We start from the raw sequence: 11,925 nt of genomic DNA, 5'->3' as shown, positions 1-11,925 counted from the left end.
CCAGGAGTCAGGGTTGGGAGGAACAGGAGCCCAGGGGGGTGGAGTTTGGCGAACGGATGAATGACGGATGGCGGTGGACGCCCAAGGCTGGACGGAGAAAGGCACGAACGAGAATGAGATGTAGGGCCGATGATGCTGCCAATGGAGCCGCAGCAATGCAGATGAGGAGCTTGGTGTGCCACAGGGGAAGGCCAACGCTTGGGATGACCCTGCTCGGGGTGTCTCCCTCTGCGGGTAGGACAGGAGACTGAAGTCACTCGACCGGGGGGGCGTCGCTGCAACTAGCGATCGCGAGTGGTCTCTGGGTCAGCAATCGAGCAGTACGTAGCGGTTGGTAGGGAACAGAGTCGAGAAAGAGGGGACGGAAGAAAAAGAAAAAAAAAAGTCGGATGCCAACTTGGCGAAAGGCTGCACCAGGAGGTGGTAGATGCGGGAGCTGTGACAGATTCGTCTCGAGTCGTGTTTTGGCATCTCGCCAAGTGGCCCCCCCTGGCCGCTCTTCCGAAGGCGCCAGCTCGCTCGGACCCACCAGCGACGTTGAACCCCAAGGGTTTTGCATGTCACGGTCACGCTGGGCGTGGCCCGGCGCCGTCGCTGAGGAGGCCTCAAGGGCATGGCGAAGCGGAAATACGGCTTCGCAACTGGAACAGAGGACTCGGTCCTCGCTTGCAGGGGCGTCTCGCCAGAGTCGAGAGTCGAGAGTCGACATATCGACATGTCGTCGCTGCAAAGGTTGAAGGAAGCCCGTTAGTGCTCGCTGCACGTCATACTAAACTTAGTGAGGTAGGCGGCGGCAAGATAGATTAATGCCCCGATCTCGCAATGACCCTCCTGCCCCAAAGTGCCAGAAAAATGCCCCGAAGGCTTGTCTGTTCCCTCCTTCCTCTGGGGCTCTGAAGTAAATTAACTCTACCGCCGTCCACTGTCTTGGGGGAAGGGGGAGAGGGTAAGGGTGCTAAACCTTAATGCGGCCAATTAAGGTGGTTGAGCCCCCCCCCCCCCCCCCCTGACAAGACATTTTATTTTACCTTAGCTGCCGGAGCGACGGGATGGCGTCCCACCCTCTTCCCACCGTATTGAGGTCATTTCCCACTATTCTGCATCCTCTGGGCCACATCGGTTCCTGCAGGTACCCAGACTGACTACAACTCTACTGATCAACCTTAGTTTCTGCCTCCATGTGTCAGGCACAAGCTCGCCGTTAGCGTCGCCCGCGAGATACGTATCTTTCTCGTCACGAGAGCGAGCGTTCAACGGTCTCGAGGTTGCCCTTCCTTCGTTCAACTCAACACCTCGACCAGGCCGTTAGGTCAGGCCAGCCAACACGTGCTCCTGTGCCTGTGACAGAATGCAAGCCCACCAAGCCGGGTGAGTGTGTGCTCGGTGCTTGCCTCCGTCCCCCATCTCTTCCTCGCCGTCTTGGTCTCGAGTTGCATCGCCGCCTCTGGCGTGCGCCTGGCGTCTGGCGTCTGCATCCATCATCCTGTCCCCCTCGGAATTCGGCTTCTCTTGCCATCACACAAACGCACCGTACCGTTCTTTCATCCCTTCTGGTCACTGAACCCGGCATTGGCCGGCACGGATAGCAAGGCATCGCACACACACGACCCAGACGGGCCAGTATACCAAAACACCTTGATGCTGGGCGTGCAGTCGCCTCAAACAAGCCTATGAGGACGGTGAAACAGGCCCACCCCCGTCCCTCTCCCCCGTCCTTCTCCTTCATGTGCCAAGGTACCACCTCGTGCTCACTTGCTGCCTTCCCGCTTCACCTTTTGGTCGCAATCACGGACGAGTCTCTTCCCGGTCCACCTTACCAAGAAGCCCCAAGAGTCGCAGAGACGAGTGTGGCGGTGGCAGTCGCCAAACCCAACCCAAACCCAAACCCACACCCACCCACACTCTTGAGTTGATCGCAACCACCAATCGCAAGCATACGGTCCGATCCAATGTCACTCGTCATCCAGACTTGTTTTTTACTTTTTTTTTGTCACAACTTTGCTCATCTAGCCGCCCACTGTCAGCGGCCGCACCACTGCAACAGCAACTCTGCCATCCCAAATCCCTCGTACCTACATCCGTGTGCCCGGCTCGCCCAAGATTCCAGCATGAAGCTTCAACCCGGCTAGCCGGTCGGCCTCTGCCCCTCCCATCCCTCTAGTGATACCGGATACCACGTATCTGCCTGCCAAAAGAAAACGGAGAATAAAGAGAGCCAAGATCCCTGCCACGGGCCCGGCTGTCCAACGGCGCCCTAGACTGTCGGCTGGCTGTCTTTCCAGCACTGCCATCGCATCAACCTAATTTCCTTCCTCCGGATCCAGGTCGCAGAGTCGCCCAACGCCGAGACGCCGCGCGCAGCCTTCCGTGGTACTTTCATGTTACTGGCGACCGCCATGCCGGTCTTCCCGGCTCTCGGCGCGGGCTCTGGGGCTCGGTGAGTCGTGGAAAGGCCTGACGTCGACAGCGTTGCAGCCTGGCTCAGGCGCTGGCCGGGCATGGCGCATCAGCCTCCTGTCAAGCCCAACCTAATTCCCAATCCCGTCAGACCCGGGCCCTGCGTGGACCACCACTGTCTGCAGCATGGGATGGACGTCTGGTTCCGACGAGAATGACTATTCCGGACCGGAGGATCTCCGCACCATCTCGTGCATCGCTAATGAGTGGTGGGCCGGTCCAGGACGAATGGCCTACCTTGACAAAAAGAGGAATGGCAGCGCTGTGCATATGCGGTTTGCTCGACAGTACATCATCCGCCGAGAAACATCACATCACATATGCACCAAACAGTCAGCCATTCCTCGCACAACACGCGGACCCGGGTTCCAACGCACACCCGAGAACTGGACCTTGAACTGTTCGAGGTCGCGGATCGGTGGGCACACCTGCAGCTCCGCGTTTCTATCCCAGTGCCTCGCGACTTGTTTCGATCGGGACCCTACAAGGAATTGGAATTCAAAAAAAATTTCATCTCAACTACTCCCCCGGCCTCATCATACCCAAGGTTCTTGGCGGCCCTGCGCTAGACGGTGTCATCTCTTCTGTGTCGCCCGCGCTGTTATCTTGTCGGGTCTTGGTCCGCTCTTGCCCATGCATACAGCCTCGCCTCGCCTGGCCTCAATCCCCGATTTGCAGCAGAAGCGCATTGAAAATCCCGACATCGCTTGTAGAGCGCCGGGGCTGCTGCGAGAGGAGAAACACCCAAGCCTAGACCCGTTCAACGGTGAAACCAAACGAACTCTTGGGTTGGTGGACGAGAGGCGCGCTAAATTCCGCTGAAAATTCCTGTCGCAAGCCACAAGGTTGCACCGGGTCCCGCCAACCCAAGTTCGCCCGACCCCGACTGGGGCCACATTCCAATCTCCCCGTCCCAAGGCCAGCACGCGCAGAGAACACCGGGCAGTACGGCAATCCAAAAAAGACGCTTGCTGGGCTGCCACTGCGCTCCTGTCGTTCGTGTGACACATGCCACGGCGAATCTCAGACAAGGAACGGTGTGGCGCCGTTGCATCATCGGACGATGGAACAGATCGTGTTACAGAACTCGCCCTCCCGCACGTCGATCAGATAAACTCTCTTGTAGCCGCTCCTCAGGACGGTCGACCTCACCCCATTCCCCACACAACTTTGCTTCCTAGTTACAGGCCCCAGAAGGCCGCTCAGCCCCGATGTCGCGGTTCTCGCCGGGCTTACTTTGACTGTTGCTGCTGCTGTCCTTCGTATAGCCCGGTATAGTATCCGGCGTAGTACCAAGACATCAAGAGTCTCTTTAGGCTCTCGTCTTGAACTGCAAGCCCAGAGGCGCCGTCGTCAGTCTTGGCTTCCTCATAATTCTATCCCCCGAGAGACGACGGTCACTGTCGTCCCAACATTGGGCCGCCGGGAGCGTTTTCATACCTGTGCCGAGAAGGCTCTGCGGGCCCATTGTCGCAGGACCTGGGCCGCTGCCGCCGTGACCCGGAATTGCCTTTGCGATGGGCACGCTGCTTGGGTTTGTCTGGACCTGGAGCGAACAAGGAACACGTCAGTGGACGCGAACAAGATGCATAACGGATGAGCCAAGCTTTTCTGATCGGCCTGGATTTCCTCTGGGGCCGATGGGTTGTTTTACATCCGTGCTGCTGCCCGCCTCCTTTGTTTTGTTGGCTCCCTCAGCGTCGTCTATGATCTCTGGCTGATCGACCGCCACCGTTTGCGCGTCAACGGTCCTGCGGCGATCATGACATGTTAGAGGCTATTCTTGGGCGAACTTTCAAAATGTTCAAAGGATAGGGTGAGCCATACTGGGGTTCCGAATTCCCCTGAAGATCACCGTCTTCTAGCTTGCCTCCTTTGGCGTGGATGCTGTGATACTTCTGCCGAGATGATCAGCCACTGCTCCACGAGGGGAACCGTCGTCCGTTCTGAGACGCCGAGGACCACTCACCTTGTACTCGTCTAAGGCCTCGTTCCACGAGTCTATGAGGGCGGAGTCATCCCACATCTCAGCATGCGTCATTTCCATGCTGTGGTCAGCCATGCTGTTGAGCTCGAGCCTCCTTGGGGGAGAAGCACGTGTCTGAGAAAATCGGGACAATGATGGCGGTGCAGACTCAAGGTCCTAGTATGTTTGTGGTGACAGAAGAGTCCTCAGGCAAGGATAGCGATGTTTGCTGAGAACCTCGCGCTGTCAAAAGGAGAAATGCTGCAGTGATGAGAGGGTAGTGTATGTAAGGCTGTGGGACTTGGAGGTGTTTGTCGAACCTTCAAGGCTGTGGGAGAGAGGTTATTCCGAGTACTGTCGGCGACGCCGTTTGTTAAGGAAGGGCTGATTGCGGTTGATTGGATTCCGTTATGCGACCTGGTGTTCCGATCAGCTCCAGGTTTCTCGTGCTGCTTGTTGAGGATCGTTGTGACCCCGGTGTCGGTAAGTGTAAGATTGAGGGCTGTCTTTGAACCTGAATGAGACTAGAGAGTGCTGACCAAGGAATAAAGTTCACAGTCGTTGTCGCTATTGGGTTATCAGCTCAAGTTGTCGTCGTCGTTGGAAGAGGCAGGTATCAACACCTTTAACATGAGGGTGCCGCTCATTGAGTGCAGGTGAGGTGAGTTCCTGCAGTCAATATCAGCCAGTTAACAATTAAGGTTAGCGCCTGCACTGCTGGGAGAGGACGGCTCCGTCGCTCTTTCAGCACCGATGCCCCGCTAAAAAGTCGCTGGCTCGGGCAGTTGGGAGCAGTGCGTTAGCGGGGTCCTGGCCTCACCGCCTCCATATCTCGACGGCAGAATCGGGGAAATTTTTATTTTTTTGCTTTCGCGACCGTACTCGATCGTGTGGAGACGATTGATTTTCCCAGGGACCGACAACAGTGCCAGAACAAAATCGCAAAAATGGCCCCCGAATTGAGAAAAAGAACCAGATGTAAGCTTTTTTCATGCTGCATGACTCCTATACCGGTAACTAATTCTTTGTGATAGCGGCCACGGCTGCGGCCGAGAAGCCTGCGGCGAAGAAGACCGCCAAGGTCGAGAAGGTCGAGAAGGTCGAGCCTGAGAAGGTGACCAAGAAGACCACCAAGGTCGAGAAGGTCGAGAAGGTCGAGAAGGTCGACAAGGCTCCCAAGCGCAAAGGTATGGATTGACCCAATGCCGCACTCGCACCTTGGCTGACAAGCGCCATATACAGCTCCCGAGGAGGCTCAGGCATCGCCCGTCGCCGCGAAGAAGCAGAAGCCCGTCAAGGCGAACGCGAAGTCGAAGAAGTCGAAACCCGAACCCGTCGAGGAGGCCGAGCCCGAGACCGCTGAGACCGCCGAGGTTGCTGAGGAGTCTGTTGTCGCCCTGGACGATGCCGGCAACTCGGACGAGGAGGTTGACGCCGACATTCAGGCTCTCGCCGCCGGCCTCGACTCCGACGCCGAGAACGCGCCCGCAGACAAGGGAACGTTCAAGGAGGGCATGGACGTTGGCAAGGTCCCGAAGCACGCCAAGAAGCAGAAGCAGTTGACGAACGGCAAGAAGGAAGAGCCCGGCGTCGTCTTCATTTCGAGACTGCCCCACGGTTTCTACGAGCACGAGCTGAAGGGTTACTTTTCACAATTCGGCCCCATCAGCCGTCTGAGATTGGCGCGCAACAAGAAGACGGGTGCCAGCAAGCACTACGCCTTCATCGAGTTCGCCGAGGAGAGCACGGCCGACATCGTCTCCAAGACCATGGACAGCTACCTCCTGTTCGGCCACATCCTCAAGGTCAAGACCGTTCCCCGCGACCAGCTGCACGAGGACGTCTGGAAGGGCGCCAACAAGCGCTTCAAGAAGATCCCGTGGAACAAGATCGCCGCTGGCGAGATTGCGAAGCCCCGCACGGAGTCGGGCTGGACTCACAAGGTGTCCAAGGAGGAGAAGAAGAGGCTGGAGCGCGCCGAGAAGCTCAAGGAGATTGGCTATGAATTCGAGGCCCCTAAGCTGAAGGAGGCCGTCGCGCCGGCCCCGGAGCCGATGGCAGTCGACGCTCCCGAGGAGCCCAAGGCAATCGAGGCCGCACCGGTCGAGGAGAAGCCTGTGGAGGAGGCTGCTGCTGCGGAGGTACCCGCGGAGGCTGAGACGCCCAAATCGGCCAAGGGCAAGGCGAAGAAGGGTGGCCGGAGAAAGTCCAAGGCCTAAAGCTCTTTAATGATATCCCCTCGTCACGAAGTGTTTCTCTCTGTCTACCAAAAAAATTCTTGTTCTGCATAGGGTATTCTACTGCGGTTTGTCGCTCAGGAGTCAAGTCAAATCAAAACATGGGTGGTATTATATATATAATCAAGGATGAGCATGTACGCGCATAGCGAACCCGTCGCACCCATCTGAAATTCGAGAGAATTTGGGCAAGCACCGGGATTATAAAAGGCGGATATCGGTCTACTTCAGCGTCAAAAAGTGAACAAGTCAATGGAGATTGCGCTTGCTCTAGTGATATTTCAGCGAAGGGGAAAATATGTGAAGAAGAAAAGAGGAAAGGGAAAAATTTCCAGACGGAGCCGACGCTTCTTGAAGTCGTTGGCCGATAAGATAAGACTGACTAAGCTGCCTAGGCCCGCCGCCTGGCCATGGCCTGCGCCAGTTGGCGGCGCACCTTGCATCTCGTACTGGACCATGGAGATGTCGTATCCCTCTGTCATGCTCATGCAGCTCGTATAAGGTCATCTGACGACTCCAGAGGCGATGATGGATGATGGTTCTAGACACATATGTCATTGGCTGTCTTTTCCTTCGCTGCTCAGGCTAGATCGAGTCGCTAAGACGGCCTCAAATTCACAAAGTATGGCTCGTGTTAGTCAGTTGACCTTCTGCTGAGGCCGCCGTTTCATATGGTGATCCTGTGCTCGGAACACCGTGTCAATTCAATAAAAGACTGTGTACTCTCTTGGTAGGATATTGAAATACTATCAATTGAAATCATACAATTGAAGACTGGTTTTGAATCGACCCTTTGGTAGCTGAAGTTCAAAGAGCGCCGTTAACCTGTGGCACTCGCGCACCTAGCAGTTAAGCGCCATGCCCGCTGCATCTTAGCCACCACTTATCGCTATCGGCGCGTTTTGTGGAGCTCTTTGACCAGTGTGGGGGACCTGGACTGGGGAGCAGCACCTTCCGCGTGGGAAGTGAACACGCTCGCTAATTTGCGAACCCAGCTTACGTGGTGTAAGTACATGCAAACCCGCCAGGTACAAACTGTCGACATCTCGCAATCCTCCCCAACGACCCTCGACCATTTGGAGCTTCCTGTCCCCGCCCACCAGCTCAAAGGGCTATACGCACCTCCCGATGCATCTGAGAAGTCACCATGTCGGCCGCCGCTCCCTCTACTGATCCGGTTCAAAACGCATCTTCAGGTTCGCCGATTGAATCCCACCCCCCCCCAAAAACCCACAAATGGCGCGATGGAATGGGCTAACGCAGACGGCCACCACCTGCAGGGAAGAAGAAGGGCGGCAAGAAGAAGAAGATTGCAAACAAGCCCAAGGAACCTATAGAGACGGACAGCGCAGACCCTCAGCCAGACAATGCTGAGGATGGCGATGATGAACCGGAAACCCCGGTGCAGGTAACACTCCCTTGATCCCCCTGCCATCTCCACTGCGCAGGTGTCTAACTACCATCGCAGGCCTCTGCACCCATAGAAGAAGCCGGCGCCGACGAGCCAACGGAGAAAGACACAACATCCAATGGCCACACCGAGCGACCGACCAGCAATGGACATGCGAACCCACCGATAGACAAGCCGGCCCCAGAACAGCAGGCCGCCGGCCCCGATGCCACGGCAAAGCTGGACGCCCTAACAAAAGAACGAGAGGCGCTGCGCTCAGAGGTCGAACAACTGCGGAAGCAACTAGAAACCATCCAGGAGACACATAGCGAGACCGTCACGCAGCTCAAGTCGGAACTGGAGGAGACCTCGACGGCCAAGGAGCAGGCGGAGGAGAGCTACCAGGCCCTCCTCGAGCGCGTCAACCACCTCAAGTCGACGCTCGGCGAGCGACTCAAGCGCGACCGCGCCGAGCTGGAAGAGGCCAAGGAGCGCATCGAAGAGCTCGAATCCCAGAACGAAGAGCTGCAGAATGACGCGAAGGCGTCCGAGGAGGAGGTGGCCAAGCTCAAGGAGGAGCTCCAGGACACCTCGCGGGAGGCGACGAGCCTGCGCAGCCGCAGCAACCTGTCCCAGCAGAACTGGGTCAAGGAGCGCGAGGAGCTGACGAGGCTCGTCGCCAGCCTCAAGGAGGAGGTGGAGACGACAACGAACGCCATGGGCGAGTGGGAGGTCATCGCCATGGAGGAGCGCTCCGTCAAGGAGAGCCTGGCCGAGAAGGTATCGGAGTTGGAGGAGCAGGTTGCCAACCTCCGGGACGGCTACGAGAGCGCCGCGTCCGAACGGGATCAACACTCGCAGGTCATCGACAGCCTGCAAAAAGCCCTGCGCGAGATCCAGGACGCGCGCAAGAGGGAGCTGCGGGAGATGGTCGAGACGTCGGAGGAGCAGCTCCAGGCGATGAAGAAGCTCGTGCAGGAAGCGGATTCCCGAGCCACCGAGGCCGAGGCGGCCAAGGAGAACCTCACCAAGGAGCTCGAGAGGACGGCGCCGTTTGAGAAGGAGGTCAAGGAGAAGAACCTCCTGATTGGCAAGCTGCGGCACGAGGCGATTGTGCTCAACGACCATCTGACTAAGGCCCTCCGATACCTGAAGAAGACGAAACCCGAGGACAACGTCGACAGGTGCGTCCCATTCTGTCGTTGTATTCTGCCAGCAGGCCACTGACCCCTTTTTCTAGACAAGTCGTGACGAACCACCTCCTGCATTTCCTCATGCTGGACCGCTCCGACCCCAAGCGCTTCCAGATCCTGCAAGTCATGGCCGGCTACCTCAACTGGACCGACGAGCAGCGCGAGCAGGCCGGCCTGGCCCGCCCCGGCACTTCCAACAACAACCTGCGCCTCCCGGCCTCTCCCTTCCACCGCACGCCCAGCACGCCGTCGCTGAGCGCCGACTTCTTCTCCGAGACGCCCACGTCGGCCAACAAGGAGTCTCTCGCAGACCTGTGGGCGGGCTTCCTCGAGCGCAGCGCCGAGGAGGGGCTCGACCAGGCTGGCGGCGGCCCGCCGCGCGACCGCAAGGACAGCGGCAGCAGCGCGGCGACGGGTCCGACGAGGCCCGACACCCGGGGCGGCGCATAGTGGAGGCCGTCGTGGTACGGGGCGTCGTCGGACCAGTGAGCTCTCTCCAGTGTCAACGCCGGAAGTGCTCCAGTGCCGGTGGCCCCGTGGGGAGGTCAGCGTGCGGGAGGCCGGGTGAACCAGAGTTCCTCATCTCCTCACACTCTTCCCTGAACAAAACATGTTTATATATTGAAGAAAGAATTCACACTGGCGTTGGCGAGAGCGCTCGCGCGGGCACAGGGACCAGAGAGGCATTCAGGGCGAGTCGAGAGCGTCCAGCATTGTTTCATCGTCGCTTTGCTATACAGAAAAAAAAGAATAAGAAACGGGAACCCCCTCCCCCCTCTTGGTATAAACGCAAAGACGGGATGCGCCAGGACTACGGGGTGGGAAATGAAGGGACACGGGCGGGATGGATGGATGGATGGATGGATGGCCGGGAAATACTTTGTGACAGATTACCAGCCCTAGAGGCGTATTAAAGCAAACATTGTTTCTCTTCCGGGTCGCGCATTCACTCGTGAGTTGCTCTCTTTCACCCCGATGGCACGCGGTACGGCAGAGGGCTGGTTGGTCTGCTTGTGTTCTGCTTCAAAACTTCAATTGTGTAGAAGTGGTAGCACGCTTCTTCCATCTTAACCTCCAAAAACGGAAACCCCCCCCTGTCGTCGCACCCCGCAGTCTAAGACTGGGCCATCTCGTCCGGCAGCCGGAAGACGCCCTCGGTGTACATTTCGGCGTCGGCCGTGACCTGGCGAATGTTGATGCGGTTCTCGAGGGCGTCGTTGACGCTCTCGACGACCTCGCGCTCCTCCATGGCCTCGCGCACCATCTGGCCCTCGCGCAGCCAGTAGGCCTGGCTGCGGGCGCGTAGCTCCTCGTCGCGGAGGGTGGTGTTCTTGACGATGCCGAGCGCGCTGAGCTTGCTCTTGACCGTCGTCAGCGTGCGGTTGCCGGCCTCGATGCGCTCGGCGGGCGAGGGCGGCAGCACAAAGGCGCGCCGCGTGGCGCTCAGGAACAGCAGCGCGCCGACGCCGGCGTCGAGGACCGCCAGGCCGACGTGGCGCAGCGCGCGGGCCTTCCAGTAGAAAAAGTCGAGGTCCTGGAGGCGCAGGGCTGCCGAGTTGGCCGAGTGGTCGTACGAGTTGACGAGGCTCGCGTCGGCGACGGCGAGGACGACGGCGGCCACGGTCGCGTGGGAGCGCCAGCGCGCGCCGTCGCGGCCGGTGAGCGAGCCCGAGGTGACGGCGGCGAGGATGATGAGGTTGATGAGGTGCGGGAGGACGATGGCCGGCAGGGCGTAGTAGAAGAAGGACTTTGGGTCCTCGGACTTGCAAAAGGGGCAGTCGGCGAGGGCGTCTGGGCCGAGGTGCAGGTACAGCAGGCGGGACTCGAGGCTGACGAAGCGGGCGCGGAGGCGCTCGTCGGCCGCTGACAGGAGGCCGTCGGGCCGCAGGGACGAGAGGCGCGTGAAGAGCACGTCGACGGGGATCTGCAGGCGGGACTGGGTGAGGGCGAAGACGTTCTCGGGCGCGAACGGCGGGAGGGACTTGGCGAGGTAGACGAGGACGATGCCCGTCAGGACGGCGAGCGCGCGGGCGACCCGGGGCGGCAGCGCAACGGGCTCGCCGCTGTACCGGGACGCATCGCGGATCGACTTGTAGGCGGAGATTGCTTTGGGTAGGAGGATTGGGCCGAAGACGAGGAGGAGGGAGCGGATTCTGGGTGCGAGCCGGGGCGCGGTTAGCTTCGTTCAACTCACGACGTCTGTGTGCGTGTGGCTTGGTTGGTGGTGATGTCGAGGGGGATCGGGGGGGATCGGGGCGATGATGTAGTTGGGGTAGCAGGGGGACATGTGGCTACTACTTACTCTGCCCAGCCAAAGGCCATGATGGGCGACGACGAAGACGACGACGACTAGGTCGTGGAGACCCAGCCGTACACGGGATCGAGAGTTTGTAAGAAAAGGCTCTTTTGGGAGAGGGAAGACGGTTGTCCTTGAGCTGTATGTCGATAAGACTGACAAGCTGTCTTTTTTTTTTTTTAAAGTTGTCCCTTTTTTCGGGAGGTCAGCGCGTAAGGCTAGCTAACGAACCCAAGGACACGACACAGGGAATGGGTGGGATAGATGAGTTGAGTTTCCCGCCAAGAAGCGTGGCACGGCTTACCTAAGGTGAGATTTCCCAGGCGACTGAACTCAGGAGCTGTTTCCGGAGCAGGGGTATGCTGGTCCCCCATGGTTCGGGGTGA

The 11,925-nt window shown here is 58.7% G+C and overlaps 4 protein-coding genes across 4 annotated transcripts; 2 read left to right on the top strand and 2 right to left on the bottom strand.

Moving 5' to 3' along the window:
• Positions 1-2,254: 2,254 nt before the first annotated feature.
• On the bottom strand, positions 2,255-2,500 carry ColSpa_10121 (uncharacterized protein; the record flags this gene model as incomplete). Its single annotated transcript, XM_049276333.1, has 1 exon — positions 2,255-2,500. One exon carries the CDS (start codon positions 2,498-2,500, stop codon positions 2,255-2,257), a length of 246 nt encoding a protein of 81 aa, XP_049132290.1.
• A 2,870-nt stretch (positions 2,501-5,370) lies between these two features.
• ColSpa_10120 (putative RNA-binding proteinc) lies at positions 5,371-6,642 on the top strand (the record flags this gene model as incomplete). The annotated part of the gene is made up of 3 exons (XM_049276332.1): positions 5,371-5,401; positions 5,458-5,610; positions 5,666-6,642. 3 exons carry the CDS (start codon positions 5,371-5,373, stop codon positions 6,640-6,642), a joined length of 1,161 nt encoding a protein of 386 aa, XP_049132289.1.
• A 1,165-nt stretch (positions 6,643-7,807) lies between these two features.
• Positions 7,808-9,693, top strand: ColSpa_10119 (GRIP domain-containing protein C119.12; the record flags this gene model as incomplete). The annotated part of the gene is made up of 4 exons (XM_049276331.1): positions 7,808-7,856; positions 7,941-8,068; positions 8,129-9,234; positions 9,291-9,693. 4 exons carry the CDS (start codon positions 7,808-7,810, stop codon positions 9,691-9,693), a joined length of 1,686 nt encoding a protein of 561 aa, XP_049132288.1.
• A 664-nt stretch (positions 9,694-10,357) lies between these two features.
• ColSpa_10118 (uncharacterized protein) lies at positions 10,358-11,565 on the bottom strand (the record flags this gene model as incomplete). The annotated part of the gene is made up of 2 exons (XM_049276330.1): positions 10,358-11,396; positions 11,546-11,565. 2 exons carry the CDS (start codon positions 11,563-11,565, stop codon positions 10,358-10,360), a joined length of 1,059 nt encoding a protein of 352 aa, XP_049132287.1.
• Between the last annotated feature and the right edge of the window lie 360 nt (positions 11,566-11,925).

This window comes from Colletotrichum spaethianum (genome assembly GCF_022836535.1).
Source record: "Colletotrichum spaethianum MAFF 239500 DNA, contig33, whole genome shotgun sequence".
Taxonomy (NCBI): Eukaryota; Fungi; Ascomycota; class Sordariomycetes; order Glomerellales; family Glomerellaceae; genus Colletotrichum; species Colletotrichum spaethianum.
The sequence above is the reverse complement of the archived record's forward strand: the minus strand, read 5'-3'. Positions and strand labels throughout refer to the sequence as shown.